General features: G+C 39.8%; 1 protein-coding gene across 7 annotated transcripts in view; it reads right to left on the bottom strand.

The window, feature by feature from the left end:
* Positions 11,087-20,515, bottom strand: part of SPTSSB (serine palmitoyltransferase small subunit B) — a 36,680-nt gene continuing 27,251 nt past the window's right edge. For 4 of the 7 annotated variants that reach the window (XM_005669961.3, XM_013982174.2, XM_005669958.3 and 1 more), the window contains one exon: positions 15,793-19,121. In XM_005669961.3, coding sequence (XP_005670018.1) covers positions 18,860-19,090 — 231 coding nt within the window. In that variant the 5' untranslated portion in view covers positions 19,091-19,121 and the 3' untranslated portion in view covers positions 15,793-18,859. Of the gene's footprint in view, positions 12,443-15,792; positions 19,122-20,515 lie in introns of those variants that run through there. The other 3 variants (XR_002337741.1, XR_002337742.1, XR_002337743.1) reach the window with 2 other exon arrangements.

Here is a 20,515-nt window from a genome sequence, read left to right on the forward strand (position 1 = left end):
AGAGAAAGACAAATTCAAATAAGATCTGTGGTTCAGTCAATAGTATTGATTGAATATTGGTATATTAATTTCCCGGTTTTGTTAATTGTGCTGAAGTTATACAACAAGTTAACATTAGAAGAAGCTAATTAGGAGTTCCCGTTGTGGCTCAGCAGGTTAAGAACCTGAGTAGTATCCTTGAAGATATCCAGGTTTTATCCCTGGCGTTGATCAGTGGGTTAAGGATCTGGTGTTGCCACAAGGCACAGCGTATGTTGCAGATGCGTCTCAGATCTGGCATTTCTGTAGTTGTGGTGGAGGTGGGCAGTTGCAGCTCCTATTCAACCTGTAGCCTAGGAACTTCCATGTGCCTCGGGTGCAACCAGAAATAAAGAGAAAGAAAGGAAGAAAGAAAAAAATGAATGAATGAACGAAAAGAAGAAGCTAAGTAAAGGATATATGGAAACTCCCTGTACTATGTTTGTAATTTTCAAATTATTTAAAAATGGTAAGTTTGAAAAAAATTTTTTAAAGAAAAAAATACAGTAGATTCTCTCCTCTTGAGAAGGGAAAAAAATGTTTGAAATCTTTGGGACCATCTTTAGAGGTTCAGGCAAGTTGACAAGATAAAGTTCTTTGAGAACATTTGTGTACTGTGGTTTATGTGAGGAATTTTATTGATTTTATTTTGTCTTCACTTTCCCATTCTCCACCAAAATATCTTGCTATTCCTTGACAAATGTGATTTGAAAATTGTGTTGAATTTTAAAGGTTATTTAATGAAATGCTGAGTACAGTTTTTCTTGTTGAGAACTCATTTCCAACTTTACAGGGAGATGGAATGAGTTTTGATTCTTCCAAGTTATCTGTGATAGTCTGCTTTTAGTGACTATATCACATCTTTTAAATGAGTCACAGTTGTATCTAAATCTGATAAAATTAATCAATCAGCAAGTGTTAACTTACCACTTGCTGAGAACTGACAACATAGCTGCAGTCCTCAATAAGCTCACAATGTCTTTGAAGAAATAAGCTGAACACAGAGAAATCAGGGAAAAACCCAAATGAAGATTTGAATGAGGTCCTAGTGTAAAATTTTAAGGGCTATTGGAAGAGAGGGGGTTAGGGACTAGAATGGTCAGTATAAGTTTCCTGCATAAATTATTTGAATAGCAATACATCAAAAATTGTACATCTTAAGTATATGTAATTTTTATATGTAAAATATATCTCAATAAAGCTGTTAAAAATATTTGATATCAGTCTTGAATTGTGGGCATAATTCCATAGATGGTGGAATAATAAAGGATTTCAGATAGAGAATAAGCCACCACTGGAGTGGTCAATGACAGGAAGAGCCTGCCTGGAGTGGGCAGTGGATGTTGACCTGAGGTTGGATTATTACTCAGTAATAGAGGAAGAGAGGAGACTGGATTATGGAGATTCCTGAAAATCAGGTCAAGGATATCAGATATCAAGCTACTTATACGTAGCAGAGAGCCTTTTTGCATGTTTGGGAATAGGGAGACTGAGGTCCAGATGGGACCTGAAGTTTTGCCTATTGATAGTGGGGATGGAGAATGGATATGACATAGAGTACCACAGGAAACAGTCAAGATTTGATGAGTATGAGGGAAACAGAGAGGAGTCACATAGGACTTGGCGATTTTAGACTCAGATAGGTGGATGCCACTGACAGCAGGAAACTCAGGAGGCAAAGGGATTTTGGGGAAAAGAACATCATTTTGGTGTAGAGTTTGAAATATTGTAAGAGATTCAAATGAAAATGTTTTAATAATAGTTTTATAAAACCCATTCATTCATTTATTCATTCATTCAACAAATGATCACTTGCTTTGTGCCGGGACTTAATGCTAGGTGCTGGAGATATAAAAAAACTATGAAATGGGGCTTATCCTAAAGGTGTCTGGTAGAGACAGACATATAGGTGATGTATGTAAGGGGGATGAAAATGTTCTACAAGCACAATGGAAGGACAATTTCCCCCAAGGTTTGGGGAGTATGGGCTTATAGGTCAGGAAAAATATGAAAATATGAAAATTTTTGAGTCATTAGCAAAAAGTGATAATTGGTATCCTAGACTGGCTAAGTTCAGTTTGCTTTTTGTTTCGTTTTGTTTTTGCTTTTTTAGGGCCACACCCATGGCATATGGAGGTTCCCAGGCTAGGGGTTCAATTGGAGCTACAGCTGCCTACCTATGCCACAGCCACAGCAACGCAGGATCCGAGCCGCGTCTGCGACCTACACCATAGGTCATGGCAACTCCGGATCCTTAACCCACTGAGCGAGGCCAAGGATCAAACCCACAACCTCATGGTTCCTAGTCAGATTTGTTTCCACTGCACCATGATGGGAACTCCTTAAGTTCAGTTTTAGTGAAAGAAAAAGGAGGCAGTCATGATATGAATCCTGCTGATACTCTCACTGAGAGAACAGGAGAAAGTTGAGAGTCAGTGACAGGAAATGGAGAAATGTTGCAGGAGAATTTGTAGTGGTGTCACAGACATCAAGAGACTTTCCAGGAGAAGAGTTTGCCAATTGTTTGGATTTTAAAACAGCTTTGAGGGAATCATTTCAGTGAAGTGGAAAGGGAACAAGTTGGAGAGTAACAGAGAGGAAATAAAAGCATTGAGCACTCATTTGAAAAGTATGAAACAAAAGAAAGCTATGAAATAAGAAGGGAACCCGAGGGGGCACCAAGAACGAGTGTAGTAAAGTCTTCTTCGCTCATTCACTCTACTCAAAAAAAAATTCACTCTACTTAAAAAATGTTGCTTTATTTGCCAGGCACTGGGATGGGTACTTCACATATATTTTCTTTTTTAGTGCTCATAACTTTTTGAGTGGGTGTTTTCAGTCAGCATTTATTGAGGGCTGCTGGGTGACAGATGGTATTTCAGGTGATGAGGATAAAATAGTGTCCAAAAATAGTCACAGTTCCTGCCCTCTTGATGATTATTGTCTAAAGGGAGAATTGACATTGAGTCAATCATGTCACACATTATGAAAATTGCAACAGGAAGAAAGTGTACTCTTATGGGACTAGCGATCATTCAAATAGGGTTGTGCTCTGGTTCACCTTGGTTCTGTGAACAAAAGTTTTGCTAAGCAAATTAATGGAGGAAAGGTCATGACATCTTTATGAAAAAATGTTCAGATTTGTAGTGAAGTGTGCCAGTGGGCACCCTGGGTTTGCTATGACTGTTAGGGCCACTATGATTGTGGGCACTGATGTTAGGTGACTCCAGGTGGATACTTGCTTTGCTGCCTACTTCAATCTTTTGACTCATCAAGGCAGCTTTTCAAAGTCAAGAATGGTCCCAAAAGTGTACTCCAAAAGTGGTGGAGCTGATGTTTAGCTCTAAACCTGGGAAGCTGGATTAGGTTGACCAAATGTCCCTTCCACCCCCAGCCTCCCAGAGGCAGCCTGCAGTTTAGAACCTCCAGACACTCCAGGGGTGGGAACTGTGAAGTTTCTGGGCAGCATTCCCACCTGGCCTCTAGAGTTTCTCACTTGATCTTGACCCCCGATTTCTGTTCTCCTAGCTCCTGATTATTTTCCTTTTTGCCCAGATCCTGACCTCAGTTTTAAACTCCTGCCCAGTAAACTGAAATCACCTCTAACTGTTTCTTGTTGTTTCTAAGTTGGTTTCTGTCTCTAGGAGAGTTGGGCTCCCACCCTCCTTATAGGCTTCATCATTTTCTCCCCTTGCCTGTTGTCTGGGAGGCAACAAGCAACTTCAAGTTTCCAGGATATATGATTATTTTTAAAGCAGATGGACTTTTGAGCTTGGTTTGAGTGTCCTATTATGCTAATTAACCCAGAGTCAACCTGGTGTGTCTTTGAAGAAGTGAGAAGCCATTGTGTCCTTCCTACATTTCTTTGAGCATCTCAGTGCTTGCAAGTCTTACAGGTCTTTTATCTTTATAAAGTCACCATCATGGTCAGGTTGAAAATTGTTTATTATTATAATAAATTTGAGGAGTTCCCGTTGCGGCTCAGTGGTTAACGAATCCATCTAGGAACCATGAGGTTTCGGGTTCGATCTCTGGCCTTGCTCAGTGGGTTAAGGATCCAGTGTTGCTGTGTGCTGTGGTGTAGGTCGCAGACGCAGCTCGGATCCCGCATTGCTGTGGCTCTGGTGTAGGCCGGCAGCTACAGCTCCGATTAGACCCCTAGCCTGGGAACCTCCATATGCCGCGGGAGTGGCCCTAGAAAAGGCAAAAAAAAAAAAAAAAAAAAAAAGACGAAAATAAAATAAAATAAATAAATTGGAAAAATATTACTGTTAAATAAAAGTCATGATCACCGAACCAGAAACAACAAAAAAAGTAGAGTGCCAATGTTGTCCCTTTTTATTTTCTCTCTTATCAGCCTGCTTTCTTGTTAGCCAATCCTCCCTAAACTAGGTCTCAGAGTATATAAGTGGAACCAACTTTGTCTGGAATTCACCAAAATGTAGCATCTTTTCCTTCACATCCTCATGGAGTTGCTGGCTCATTATCTTCGATTTATTGGAGAGACCAAAGCTCTTGACTGTAAGAAAAAACTATTTCCCTCACTCTCTTGTGCTCTGAAACATTTTCTTCTTTCCTAAGCAGAGTTTTATTAAGTCTTTCCCTCCCTTTCTAGCAACCCACAAACATCTCTTGGAAGTAACATTTTAAGCTTTCATATGTAAGTCAATTACCACAATTAAGATAGGACTGAACTTTTTGTTTCGTTTTGCTTCAGGAAAATTTAATATGAATCCATTCATTTTATATTTAAAAGTTCATGAGTCACACCCATATTATGTCCCTGGTAAAAGTTCTGAAAGGCCTCAGCAAAAAACAGCAAAGGGCTACCTTCATAGAAATGTCTGTTTATGGGCCCATGTTAGCTTTCCAACCCCAAACAGAAATACCTAATCCAGCTCCCTCTGGGGAAATCAGCCTTTGATTCAAAAAGATGTTGTTCAATGATGGTATTACAGCCCACCAGGAAGTCTAACGAAGAGAGGAAGGCAGCCAGAAGGATAGAACCTACCTTCATCAGGAAGTAACTAGCTCCAAGCAAGAGATAGGTTGGGGCACTTGGTGCCACCAGGGGAAAGATAATTGAGCCCCTGTGTTCACAATTAAGAAGCCTTCCCATTCACGCATGGAAGACTTTCGGTGTCATTAGTGCCTGGAACCAAATGTAATCCTCCCAAGCTGTGGTTGGGATGGAAGGTCAGACACAGAACAGGGTCACAATCAGTTTGTGGCCGTGGCTGGACACTCTGCACTTGAGTTTGGATTGCAGTCATTCTTCTCCATAGTCACAGCCATGGCCATGGTGCCCAAGAGCAGAGAAGCCTGCAGTGCACTGAAGGCACCAGTCATGAAAATGGCTTAGGAAGAGATGATGCATACAAGCTGCCGTGCTCAGCTTATTTCCATTCTGTTGGCAGCCGAGTGGGGCAAGTCAGGGTCATAGAACTGAGCTGGCCGGGACATGGGACCCTTTACTGTCATGCTTTCACTTGCACCTGGACAAATGTTTTCTCCTGCAACAGAAGACAAACTGTAAAGACTGAAAATAACTACATGCATGTGCAGTTGGGGCAATTATAAGCAATAAGATACAAACCCAACTACCATTTCTGAGAGCAAAAGCAGAGTGCTGCACATGATCCCTGCACACAGCACCACCAAAGGGTCAGGCAGACCATCTAAGCCACTCCTACCCATCAATCCACCCCAACCCTCACCCCATTTAAGGAACAAGCCCACCCTCCTCAGGGAGCTAGCAAAGGCACCTGTTACTTGTTTCCACTTCTCTCATGTGTAGCCCTGCCTGAATGCCTCATCTGGCCTCTTAACGCTTTCTATGGGTTAAAGAGTCCAAGGACCCAAGTAGGTATCAGAACTCCCTGGGACTTAGGGCATTGCCCTCAGGAGGATTAGCGTTCACGGTACGTCACAGAGACCCGCTAGGTGGCTGAGGACACTCTCCAGTTATGCCAGAGCATATTGGCATTTCCTGCCACTCATCTCAGCAGCGGCCTGAGGTTTCTTCTTCACTACTTCTTCTGCCAGAGACTTCGGCCAGGACTGCATTTCCAGCTATGGAGCTGCCATCACTGAACCCCCAGGACTCAACTTTATTCTTGTAGGTAATTTAATGTTTTCTTTGAGTTTTGGGGAGGGTTGGTCAACTTCATTTACAAAAGGATGTATCCTGGGGTCCAAGCAATATAACAAGTTAACAAGAAGAATCTGTGTGTTAGAGAACAAGCCTATCCTAGTCACCGATTTTAATGTAGGTAACTGGTATTTATCATTTAATAACGCAGTAACTCAGACATCACTTTATGTAGGGAAAACTCTGAATTTTCCCACCTCTATCCAAAGAAACTGAGTCAGCAAACAGGATATATGACCCTCTATAAAGTTATGTCTAAATCTCAAAGTGCTTACCACACTGAATGATCTGCTATAATCACAAAATCAGTAAATGAGAGAATGCAAAAAAAAAAAAAAAGAGTATAGTGTAGGGGATGATTGATTTAGATATTTAGAAGAAGGTACCATTTTATCCAGTTGTTAGACATATTTCTCTAGAACAGACTGCCTCGGTTCAAATGCCAGCTCTCTCACTGACTGTAATCTTAAACAAGTAACTTAATCTGTGCCTCAGCTTTCCCCATCTGTGGAATGGGGATAATAATGATATCTACGTAACAGTGTTGCTGTGAGGATTAAATGGATCACATATGCAAAATGCTTAGAACAGTGTCTGACACTTAGTACCTGGTCCCTAAATATTACCAATTATTGTTATGACATGTGCTTGGTCTAGTAGAAGAAGTAGAATTTGAAATGGAGCTGAAGGATAAGTGTCCTGGGTAAAGACAATTTTTTACCAGTATGTGGGGACACACTTTCATAAGGCTGTAAAGACCAGCAGTTAAGGTGGTATAAATAATTGTTTTCATTTTATTTCTACTGGTCTCCATTCACTGCATTGGTTTGGGAAAGTGAGTCTCTAGTATTTGGCCAAGTGGAACTTGAACTCCACTTCCCTTCTCCTGAGCTCATGACAGACACTAACATGTTGATAATGGTATTTGTCCCAGTGAGCGGACGCAGCCTCAGAATGCTTCTCAACACGGCCCTCCAGGGAGGCCCTGCCAGTGACTGGAGGAACCAAAAGACAAAAGCACACACGTCATTCCCAGGTGAGTCCCCCCCTTTCATAGCAGAGAAACAAGGAGCCTAGAGAAGTGAAGTGACTGCCCAAACACCACCCAGCCAACCAGGGCAAGAACTGGAACTTGGGGTTTTCTACTCTCTGGTTGGTATTTTTCTTCCTATTATATATGACTGGTATTTATTTTCCTAGGAGATCACTTGATTAGCTGAGTTTCTAGTTAGAATGGCTTCTGCCAACAATTACATTGATGTAGTTTTAGATGGTTAAATAAACATATATGTGTATGTATGTGTGTGTATATATTGTCAAAAGTTCATAAATAACAGAAGTAAAACTAATGAATCATTGAAGTAATAAAAGTTCATTGTGCGCACACCACAAAGACAGTTTATGAACCAGGAGCTCTCAGATTAAAACATGGACTAGGGCTCAGGGTATCTTGTTATAAAGCAGTTTACATAATGGGAAGACAGTGACTGTTTATTTCTTCACCATGATCGTTTATAATAATAGAATTTTCTTAAATGATAGAGAATTGGTTAGTGGCTACCGCATAACCATTTTGGAAATGGTTTTAAGTTTTGCTTATACTTCTCAGAGGCAGAAGCAAGAAATGACCCAGGTAAATTAGTCTTGCAAAATAAGCTAAATTAAACTTTGCTTGTGTGATTAAACTGGTTTTGTCTGCTCAGGGAATTTCCAGGCTGGTCTCCATTTGTTTTTTATTTTAACAATATCATATCATATATATTACATTAAAGATGTATAGCTGCAATAATTAAAAACAAAAGCAAGCAAGGTACAATCATTTATCCATGAGATGCCCTACAACATTATAGTGAAATTCATAAGCCTTGCTTGCTCTGCAGCACTGCTGATGGCACTATCTATCTGACTTAACCAAATTATTGTGACATGATCTTGTACTCATGGTTGCAAATGAAAAAGCACCACCAGGCTCATCAACAGCAGACTGAGTGTACTTATAGCTTCGTGCCTGTAAGCATAAATTGTGATATTTTACTGCTTTTAAATGATGCATGATTAAATGATTGAAGACATCATTAGGTGGAACAATATCCAGCAGGGAGTGTGATGTTCTTAATGATTTAGCACTTCGAGTTCTTATGGGAGTGTTAAGTACTTTTCCTGAAGAACTGTAGGGAAGAGGTGTTTGTTGCAATTAAGACTGCATCCAGACAAACAGCAGAGGCTTGACCATATCATCAACACGTTCAGGGAACCTGGCAAGTGGAAGAGAGTAAGTGGAGTGTCCAGCTCTAAGCTGGATCTGAGTGACTTAATTGGCACTGCTGAAACTCTAGTAAAGTGGTTCTCAATTTTGGCTGAATATTAGAATCAACTGGGGAGCTTTTAAAACTCCTAGTCTGGGGGCCACCTGCAAGGACTGTGATTTAATTCTCTGGGTGGGGCCAGGCATAGGTGGTTTTTAAAGCTCCCAGATGATTCTAATGTATAGCCACAGATGCACACCAATGCTGTGGTCCTTGAGCAGCAAATACATCAATTAGCCTTTTTTTTTTTTTTTTTTTGGATCCTTCTTTTTTACCAATGCTCACATAGGGATTGCTATGAGAGTAAACATAGGCACAAAGAGAAGGAGCAGCAGATTGGAGAATACAAAGGAATGCAGCAGTTTCTCAAAACCTTCACTTACTTGTTTAGAGTTTTAAAACTCTTCTCATAGGTGAATCACTCAAAACAATTTCTAATGGCAAATCATGTCTGGAATAGGACTCTATGTCTCCTAACCTGAAATTATAAAAAGGACTTTTATTCATCAATCTGTTAACTTAATGAGCTTTTACAAGAATACACAGGCCAGAAAAGCGGAGACTGTGCTCTCCAGAAGCAACACCTGCATAACCTTGTGGGAACTGACATACGAGAGGCACAGAATATGCACCTACGAGCAATGGACTTTTCTCCTCCTTCTCTGGAGCCCAATACTTTTCTGGTTCAGGAAAACATAACTCAGGGCTGGGAGGTTGGTGTTGCCTTTGCATAATAAGGTGGAAGAGATAAGCTACCAGAAGGTCACGTTTGACAGCTGACTTTTTGGCTGCCTTGCATATTGGCTCGACCAGGACATGAACTGCTTCCCTGTGAGCTTTACTCCTCCCAACCCTCCATCTCTCCTCTTCCTCCCATTCAGTAGTGAAAATTGATGTTGCAGGGAATGACAGTAAACCCTTCCTGGGGCTGAATATGAGAGTAGACAGGGTGAGGGCCATGAGGAGGTTAAAAGGACAGAGGGGCTGTGGGGAGGAGGGGTGGGGGTGTAGAGTAAGGGTGGCTAATGAAATGCAAGATGAAGCCCCCAGGGGGACCGCTCCTATAAATCCACCACCCACTGAATGAATAGATTTTCTCACCTTAATCTCAGGTAAAAGACTGATTGATTGCTCTTTGGGATTTTTGAATATTTGCTCATTTGTTTTTATTTACGGACTGTATTACCTTTCTCATACAACAATGATGGTTGGTGCTGGCATTATAACGGCCCTAGCATTTCAGAGAAAGGTCAGGTTCCTATCAATAACCAAAGCTTCAGGGAGCTGAAATGCAGAGTCACTAGAATTTCGTAGATAGTAGACTTTTTAATTGGAAAAATCACTGGAGAGACTTCAATCCCTAATTTTCTAATGAAGTGGAGAAATCATGAGGGACTGGGGATGGGATAGGGTGAGGCAGGGGGAATCTTATAAGCCAGTTTGTAAGTGGAGGGAAGACAAAACACTCACCCAAGGATGGAGAGATCAGCTACATGGTTATTTTAACTGTGAACTGGAGTTTGTCACTTGCCATCTGCCTCTACATGGATTAAATCATGAGTCACTGCTGCTGCCGACCCACAGCACCTCCTGAGCAGAGCTCAGGGTGTAGATGAGGAATGAGGCACTCTGTGCTGTGGGAAAACTGGAAGAACAGGTCTTCAGATATATAGATATTCTTAGGAGATTTTGTGAGCCCACTTCTTTCATCTCATATCTGAAAAAACACTAAAACCCTTCATGGTGGTGTCTGCTCCTTGTGACTAGTAGTAACCCTCATGAGACCAGCAGCAAACTTTGTAAAATATGTGCATGGCTGCACACACCTCCCCCTTCACCTTTATCACTTGTATCTTGATATTTCCCCTTTTCTCTTTGGGGCAGTATTTCAGATACTGTTCTGAAATACTGCCTCTTGGGCTATAGTTAAGTGGACAAACAAGAGATGTCACGGTCATCAGTCAATGCAGTCACTTCCAAGGATGGGCTGGTGAGCCCTGAGGGAACTCAGGAAAGAAACAGCTGAGGTTCCTATCAAAGGAAAGATTCCAGTAAGCCCAGACCTTTACATCTTCCCATAGAAACTGGTTTTCTGCAAATATTCTTCTGTAAATCTGGTTTTCTGTAAATCTTTTGTTCCTATTGCCTTCCCTTTGTTGCAAAAGCTCACATATCTTAGCTCCCTCCTCACCACCTTGGAGTAGTTTCTCAGGGTTACCTGAGATTCTGTCTTCCGGGTTTAAGTCCTAATTTTGCCCCCAAATAAAACTTAACTCTCAACTTTCAGGCTGTGCATTCATTTTTTAAGTCAACATAGCCTTGGGCCAAAGAAATTGAAATATCAGTCTGAGCAAGATGTAAAACATTTAGATACGGGAGTTCTCGTCCTGGCACAGCAGAAATGAATCTGACTAGGAACCATGAGGTCTCGGGTTATATCCCTGGCCTCACTCCATGGGTTAAAGGATCTGGCATTGCCATGAGCTGTGGTGTAGGTCGAAGACGTGGCTTGGATCTGATATTGCTGTGGCTGTGGTGTAGGCTGGCAGCTGTAGCTCCGATTGGACCCCTAGCCTGGAAACCTGCATATGTTATGAGTGCGGCCCTAAAAAGCAAGCAAACAAACAAAAAAACCCATTTAGATATGGCTCATGTTAGGAAAAAAAAATGAGATTGGGAAATTCTTTGAGGGATAAAGAGAAGCATTGCAAGTTCTTTGGAAGTGTAAACTTAGAAAACCAAAAGATAACACTTCTTCCTTTTCCTTTTTTCCTCTTCGGTACTCTCCCCCAGTCTCTCTCTCTCCTCTTCCCCCTTTCTCCAGTCTGGTGCTATATACTGAGTGGGAATCCAGGCTGAGTGTGACATGAGGCTTTCCTCACTTAGTGCTTCCCTAGTGATCAAGACCATGCCATCCAGACAGGTATCCACATTCACCTGCTGTGTGTGTGGGTACAGCTTTTCCAGGCAGAAGCAGGAGGGTGAGGCGTAGGGAGCTCTCTCTTCTATTTTGCAGTCTCCCTCTGCCCCATATAGCCAGACATCTGGGTTAAGTGTTACTTCTGTTAGAAATAAAAATACAGTAATAAAAAGGAGCAATTTGAATTTCATATGGAAGTTATTAAAGGTGTGAATATTGTCAGTGGAATCCGTCATCATTGATACAGAAATAGGCTTTGTCATTACAGTAGAAGCAACTGTAATTTTATTTTGGAACTCCTAATTTCCAAGCAAGTAATGAAATAAAAAATTGGTCAGCTCTGCCCTGCTAACGCCACCATTAAACATTCTCAGTACTATGATATTCATTATTGTCAACATAATAATTCAAGAATGAATCAGAGAGAACCCAAACCCTGAAATTTGTTCTCAAAACCTTTTCAAATTCTAGAATTAGTGTTGGGCTAATTTAATCCCTAGGAACAACCATGCTACTAATGTTTGGGTTAGTCAACTTTGATGATGCAAAGCACCTAGGGAATAACATTCTGTTTTATTGTGGAAACTGGAGTCCTTTCTTCCAATCAGAATATGAGGACTCTTGAAAAGATACAGTGAAGCTTAAAAGCTGGAAAAAGTGGTAGAACTCTATAAAGTTTGTTTCCTCTGACTTCTTGAAAACATTCTATCCTTTCTTATGGGCAACTGATCAAATCAGCTCTAGAAGTAACTTTCCCAAAATAAGGAAGAAATTTCCTTTAGGTGGGTTAGATTTTTCTTTTAAAGGGTTTATGTATTTAATGGAATTACCCATTTGATCCAACCCATAAGCAAGGTGTATTGACTTTCTAGCTCCAAAATATATGTCATATCAGACTGTGTGTCTCTGGCTCTGATGTTCCACCTCCATTGGGATCTCATCTGTGTTGGGTCCTCATCCCATCCACTCTCACACAGCAGCCAGTATCTTTATCTTTCAGTGTAAATGGCATCATCCCACTCTCACGTTGCCCCACTGCTTAAAGACCTGCAATGAGAGAAGTTTTTTTTAATTACTCAATTAATTTTATTACATTTATATTTGTACAACAATCATCACAACTAAATTTTAAAGCATTTCCATCCCAAACCCTCAGTGCATCCCCCCACCCTCCAACTTGTCTCCTTTGGAAACCATAAATTTTTCAAAGTCTGTAAGTCAGTATCTTTTCTGCAAAGAAGTTCATTGTGTCCTTTTTTTAGATTCCACAGGTAAGTGATAGCATTTGATGTTGGTGTCTCATTGTATGACTGACTTCACTTAGCATGATAATTTCTAGATCCATCTGTGTTGCTAAAAATGTCGTTATTTTGTTCCTTTTAATGGCCAAGTAATATTCCATTGTGTATATGTACCACATCTTCTGGATCCACTCCTCTGTTGATGGACGTTTAGGTTGTTTCCATGTCTTGGCTATTGCAAATAGTGTTGCAATGAGCATTGGAGTACATGTGTCTTTTTGGGTCATGGTTTTCTCTGGATAGATGCCCAGGAGTGGGACTGCTAGATCAAATAGTAGTTCTATGTTTAGTTTTCTGAGGCATCTCCATACTGCTTTCCACAGTGGTTGCACCAATTTACAATCCCACCAACAGTGTACTAGCGTTCCTTTTTCTCCATGCCCTCTCCAGCACTTATTGTTTCTAGACTTTTTATTTTATTTTATTTTTTTATTACCCAAATGCATTTATCACATCTGTAGTTGTATAATGCTCATAACAATCCAGTTTCACAGGATTTCCATCCCATAGCCCAAGCACATCCTCCCATCCCCCAAACTGTCTCCTCCAGAGACCATAAGTTCTTCAGTGTCTGTGAGTCAGTATCTGTTCTGCAAAGAAATTCAGTCTGTCCTTTCTTCAGATTCCACATGTCAGTGACAGAATTCGATGTTGGTGTCTCATTGTATGACTGACTTCACTTAGCATGATAATTTCTAGATCCATCTGTGTTGCTAAAAATGTCGTTATTTTGTTCCTTTTAATGGCCAAGTAATATTCCATTGTGTATATGTACCACATCTTCTGGATCCACTCCTCTGTTAATGGACATTTAGGTTGTTTCCATGTCTTGGCTATTGCAAATAGTGCTGCAATGAACATCAGAGTACATGTGTCTTTTCGGGTCATGGTTTTCTCTGGATAGATGCCCAGGAGTGGGATTGCTGGATCAAATAGTAGTTCTATGTTTAGTTTTCTGAGGCATCTCCATACTGCTTTCCACAGTGGTTGCACCAATTTACATTCCCACCAACAGTGTACTAGCGTTCCTTTTTCTCCACACCCTCTCCAGCACTTACTGTTTGTAGACTTTTTGATGATGGCCATTCTGGCTGGTGTAAGCTGGTACCTCATGGTGGTTTCAACTTGCATTTCTCTAATAATGAGTGATGTTGAGCATCTTTTCATGCGTTGTTGGCCATCCATATGTCTTCTTTGGAGAATTGTCTGTTGAGAACTTCTGCCCATTTTTTGATGGGGTTGTTTGTTTTTTTGGTATTGAGCTGTAGGAGGTGCTTATAAATTTTGGAGATGAATCCCTTGTCAGTCGATTCATTTGCAAAGCTTTTCTCCCATCCTGTGGGTTGTCTTTTCGTGTTGTTTAGGGTTCCCTTTGCTGTGCAGAAACATTTCAGTTTGATTATTTGTTTATTTTTGTTTTTAATGTCATTACTCTGAGAGGTGGATCTGAGAAGATGTTGCCGTTGTTGATGTCAGAGAGTGTTTGTCCTATGTTTTCCTCTAAGTGTTCTATAGTGTCTGGTCTTATGTCTAGGTCTTTAGTGCATTTTGAGTTTATTTTTGTGTCTGGTGTTAGGGAGTGTTCTAATTTCATTCTTTTCCATGCGGCTGTCCAGTTTTCCCAGCACCACTTATTGAACAAGCTGTCCTTTCTCCATTGTATATCCTTGCCTCCTTTGTCATAGATGAGTTGGCTGTAGGTGCGTGGGTTTAATTCTGGGCTTTCTCTCCTGTTCCACTGATCTATATTTCTGTCTTTGTGCCCATACCATACTGTTTTGATGACAGTAGCTTTGTAGTAAAGTCTCAAGTCAGGGATCCTGATTCCTCCAGCTCCATTTTTCTTTTTCAGGATGACTTTGTCCATTCTGAGTCTTTTGTGCTTCTGAACAAATTTTATTTATTTATTTATTTATTTATTTATTTATTTATTTATTTTTGCCTGTGGCATATGGAGGTTCCCAGGCTAGGGGTCTAATCAGAGCTGTAGCTGCTGGCTTACACCACAGCCACAGCCACAGAGGATCCAAGCTGTGTCTATGACAAACAAATTTTAAAATATTTTGTTTGAGTTCTGTGAAAAATGTCCTTGGTAATTTGATAGGGATTACATTGAATCTGTATATTGCCTTAGGTAGTATAGTCATTTTGATAATATTGACTTTTCCAATCCAAGAGCATGGTGTGTCTTTCCATTTCTTTGTTTCATCTTTGATTTTTTCATCAGCATCTTACAGTTTCAGAGTACGGGTCTTTTGTCTCTTTAGGTAGGTTTACTCCTAGGTATTTTATTCTTTTGGATGCGATGGTAAACAGGATACCTGCCCTAATTTCTCTTTCTGATCTTTCATTGTTAGTATATAGAAATGCCGTTGATTTCTGTGTATTAATTTTGTATCCTGTGACTTTGCCCAATTCATTGATGAGCTCTAGCAGTTTTGTGGTAGAGTCTTTAGGATTCTCTGGGTATAGTATCATGTCATCTGCAAATAGTGATAGTTTTACTTCTTCCTTTCCAACTTGGATTCCTTTTATTTCTTTTACTTCTCTGATGCAATGAAAGAAATTTGAATTTTCCCCTGATACAATCCCCTTCACCCCGTCCCACACTGTCCCCAACCCCCCTGTTGCTTTCTCTCTATCACTCCGGTTTTTCTTTCATAAGACCTTTTCGCAGTTTGTAGATAGTTCATTTGCTTATTTTTCTTCTGTCATTTTGCCTACCAGATTGCATTGTTTGTAAATACAGGGATGATTCTCTACCTTGTTAATCTTTGTTTCCTAGTAGTCAGCTTAATGACTAGTACCTGGTGAACTTTTTTTCCAGCATTTTTTTTTTTTTTGGCCCAAGACATATAGAAGTTCCTGGGCCAGGGATCAAACCTATGCTGCAACAGCAACCCAGGCTGCTGCAGTGACAATGCCGGACTTGTAACCCTCTGTGCCACCAGGGAACTCCATCCCCTAGCATTTTTTAATAAAAATTTTCAGGAGTTCCCTGATTGCACAGCAGGTTAAGGAACCAGTGTTGTCAGTGCTGTGTCTCTGGTCACTGCTGTGGCTTGGGTCTGATCTCTGGCCCTGGAACCTCCATATGCCATGGGCATGGCCAATAAATAAATAAATAAATAAATATTTAAAAAAAAATTTCAAGCATATGTAAAGTTAGGAGAATTTTTTTTAACAAACACCTGAATACCTACCCCATAGTTTCTACTCTACTTTCTTCCTCACATATCTAGTCATCTTGCCATTCCTGTATTTACCCATCAACACATAGTTGACTTTTAATACATTTATTGAATAAATAAACAAATCAATGTTTCTCTTTTGGTCAATATCCAGAAGTTGTCCATTCTCAGGTTGGCCCAACACAAATACAGAGCTTCCTTGTTTCTGTGTGGACAAAGGGTATGGGAACTATGTCATGTTCCTTAGGATGTGTATCTGCTCAGCTCTATACTAAGCACTGGGCTAGAAACTGGGAATGCAGAAATAAGGATAAATTTCCTGCCTTTCAGGGACACATGCTCTACTAGTGGGAAGACCCAGATATGTTAATGATAGAAAAGAAAAGTAGAAAATGTGGACTAGTGATTTTTTTTTTTCCTCACATGAGTTATTAAAGACAGGGCTATGCTAACTCAATGTTAAAACTGCCTGATTTCTTGGCATTTTGTGTTTTTTGTTGCACAAGTAGATAAAAGTAATTGTTGACTTGGCCAATACCAGTGAAGAAGTATCTTACGATGCCTAGTTTAGTGAGTGAAAAATGCAAGCCCATTTGACTCATAAAACCCTTAGCTTTTTTTTTTAAGTTCTATACATACTATTAAAATATACAAATAATAGAAGCAAAACAAAAGCAAATAAAAAGTGTTCCTAATCTAGGCTAACTATGGTCAAGGTAAAGAGCATCTCTGCCTAGTCTAGAAAAACTGACAGAGTAGGCAGGGCTGGTGGAGCTTTCTTCCCTTCTGCGTGTAGATTTTTGTTCAAGCTATGTTTGATTATATTTTTTGGACCTTGTATGTATTATTTTGATTACACAGAGGAAATGCTTACCTTTGAAGTGACATCCTGGGGTAGTGCTTTGCAATATCCTTTATCAAGCTTTTCTGTGTCTATTCACATTTATTTTAATTCTTATTTTTAGAAGGAGGATTTTAAGAAGGTCAAGGTAGTATCTTTGTGATTAAATTCCAAGAGTTCTTAGCAGGGGTCCATGTATTTAAGGGTGTTGAATCATTGTGAACTGGGAATGCATCCAAGTTCATGCTTAACTGAGAATCTTCTGTTAAATATTTAGAAGAGAAAGCAGTCTTTCAAAACAGGCATATGGGCCTGGACAGCATTGAAATGGGTGAACGCAGTACCATGTAAACAGCAAAGGCAGAGCTGGGGCCTGGGCTTCTTATTCCTCTAATCTTAGCTGTATTCTCAGTCTCCTACCCCTTTTATTGATGGTGTTCTGTTTTCCATCATGTTGGTGACCCCAACCCATTAGCTTTCATTTGCTCACATTGTCCTCCCATGGACTTCCATGTGGCAAATATTTCAGGGCCCATGTGGTCCTGACCTGGATTTACTTCCTGGCTTTGCCACTAGTAGTTAAAGGACCTTGAGAAAGAAATGTACCCTTTCCAATTTTTAGCTTCCTTACCTATAACTGGGAGACCTTAATACCTACTTCAATGTGTAAAACGTGTCTACCTTGGAGAAAACCTTTGATAAATGTAAGCCTTACCCTACTGTCTTAAGGTCAGTTACCACATTGAATTAGTTAGAAATGGTAAGTTTGGGGAGAAATATGGATGAAAGCGCCTAGATATTTAGTGCAATATGAGGAAAAAGCAAATCTGGAGGTGGACATTTTATTTATAAAATTAAACCTAATTTTATTTTGCAAAAATCAACAAATACATGTTCAGATCTGGTTTATCTTCAAAACACGTGTCTTTGTCTTTTAACAAACATGCAAGCTAATTCAGCATGCCAAACATCTTTCTCTCTAGCTGTCCTTGGAATTTTTTTTTTCAGAACGCAAACGAGTGTGAAAACATTGTCCAAAACCCATTTATATTTTTACCCTCCAGAATTACCAACATTAATATTTATTGAGGAAAGAAAAGCTACAAGATTTGGTCTTTGGCGTTCACATTTGATTCAGCAGTATAATTAAAAACCTTGTATTTAATTTCTTTTAAGATAAACACTTTGAAGGAAATTTAATAAATCTTGGTTTTGCTCTGCAAAGGAGCCACTATATCAAAGCATTTAACTGGAGCTGTCGAGTTCCTGCTGGCAGAATATTACTTCCAGTCTATTTATTAGCTTTTCTTCCTGTAGCCCAATATATGACTTTTCTCCCCCTCCACTGAGTGAAAGCACAGAAAAGAAGCAATTTCTTGTCTCTTTTCCCCCAGCATCACGCAAGGTAAGGCAGCCTCACAAGTCACAATATCTGACTTTACTTTGATTATATCTTGCTTCTTATATTTAAAATTATTTTGTATCATAATACTTACTGGATTATCTAAAAATCAACATTTTAGATTTTAAACTGTTATAAAGCCAGATTTTTAGAGGCATTTGAAACAATTCATGAACCATGTATGAAAGGAGATAATCGCCTTCAACCCACTGTTTTACACTTGAAGTAAAAGAATTTTAGGTATCAACAGGTTACTAGAAAAAAAGACTTGGGGGGATCTATGTAATTTATTCAGATATTTTTGTATATTGTAAACAAGGATAGGATACCTTTGACAGTAGTCTGTGAACAAATTTTTTAAAAATATATCCTTCACTATAGAGTAGGTATCCAGGGAGCATTTTCAGTATGAATCTGATAGGTTTCTTATGAGCCTACTTTCCAGAAAGAGTTTATATGAAAGTTCCTGATTAAAAACAAATTCTAAAGTCCCAGATTTAAGTTGAGAGAATCTGATAGGTGAGGTAAGGTCACTGTGTTATCTATGGTCTGACGCACAATGTAGCAGGTAAAGAGAAATCTATGTCAAATTTCAGGCAGGATATACAAATGCATAGAGGAGAGAGCTTTTCAGGTCAGATAGTGAAAGAACCCACTGTATCCACCTAAATCAATACAGTGTAAGCAACATATACATATGTGATGCCCATTCATAGAATACAAACAAGATCAATTAGAAACTATACCTTGATAGCCACATATTTTGGAGAAAAATTCCCAGGCCAGGCGAATGTGGATTGGGATAAAAACATAAGCGGTATACACGACCATAGCAAAAATGGTTAGTAAGATGGTATTGAACATGGATTGCTCCCAGGGCTCTAAGACAGCACAGCAGCTAATGATTTGGTATTGATAGTAGAGCCAGGAGAAATAGTCCTTCACGCCCTTGAAATCCATATTGGCTTCTTCAAGCTGCAGAAAGTCTTCCCTGTTAAAAAAAAGGTAACAGATTAGAAGAAAAACAAAATAAGGCACCAAACACAGAATCTCCTTAGATCTCAGCATGTTAAAATTTTTCAAAGTATGTTAGTGATCATTGAGTGAATTATTAATAGGAATATTATGTGGAAATAACACACAGTATATTAAACATGGGAATTAATAATATTTCCATTGCCCATCACCATTACTACTAGAATTGATAGCAATAATATTATTAATAACAATTATATTTAAAAATAAGGAGTTCCCGTCGTGGCGCAGTGGTTAACGAATCCGACTAGGAACCATGAGGTTGCGGGTTCGGTCCCTGCCCTTGCTCAGTGGGTTAACGATCCGGCGTTGCTGTGAGCTGTGGTGTAGGTTGCAGACGCGGCTCGGATCCCGAGTTGCTGTGGCTCTGGCGTAGGCCAGTGGCTACAGCTCCGATTTGACCCCTAGTCTGGGAACCTCCATATGCCGCAGGAGCGGCCCAAGAAATAGCAAAAAAAAAAAAAAATATTGCTAGTCATAACTCTATTATTATTGCTACAATAATTTATAGATTATTATAACCCTACTAATAATTATCTATAAATTTAGGCTAACCACATTTTCTTTAGCTCTATATATCTAGAGAGATAAATGTGAATTTTCTATTTCCTGCAACATATATTCTGGAAGAAGATTAAAGAATGGTGTGCAGAAAAGTGTTAATGTAGCAAGCCTGAGGCTATCTTTAGAAGGGCCCTTGGCTGGTATCTGGGAACTTGGCTTTTGGAATGTTCTCTCCATTCCCTAATGGATCAGGATGATTCACTATGCCTAGACTGTGCAAATACTGTAATTTATGGTGAACACCTGCTTTATTCTGGGAGTCTGGAATTTTTGTAATTGCCAGGCAAAGAGTGTCCATGTGACAGCCCCCTGAAAAACCTTGATGCTGAGTCTCTAATGAGCCTTGCTAGGCAGAAACATTGGACATGCATCACCACTTTTTGTTGATAAAGAAGCACATTTGGTGTATCCACTCATGGGAGCGAGGGAGCATTGGAAGCCTGTGAATGGAATTCTTCAGACTCCACCTGTGTCCTTCTTCCTTGCCAATCTTGTTGTAAGTCTTTTTGGCTGTGATAAACCAAGGCTGTGAGTACTTATATATGTTGAATCCTGTGAGTCTTTCTGGTGAAGCACTGGACATGTGGGTGGTCTTGGCACCTCTGAAGCAAAGGGGAACCCAAAGTGTACCTTTGCGTGGTCATTTGGTTTTCTGGTAGAGAACTTAGAAAAAACATATAAAAATGTTTGTTGGCCTTCACATAGGATCACAGTTAAAACCATATATAAAACCTCCTAGACAGAAGGGCATCTATCATTTCTTAAAGATTCTTGGGAAGATTTTAC

Source organism: Sus scrofa, chromosome 13 (assembly GCF_000003025.6).
Source record: "Sus scrofa isolate TJ Tabasco breed Duroc chromosome 13, Sscrofa11.1, whole genome shotgun sequence".
Classification (NCBI taxonomy): Eukaryota; Metazoa; Chordata; class Mammalia; order Artiodactyla; family Suidae; genus Sus; species Sus scrofa.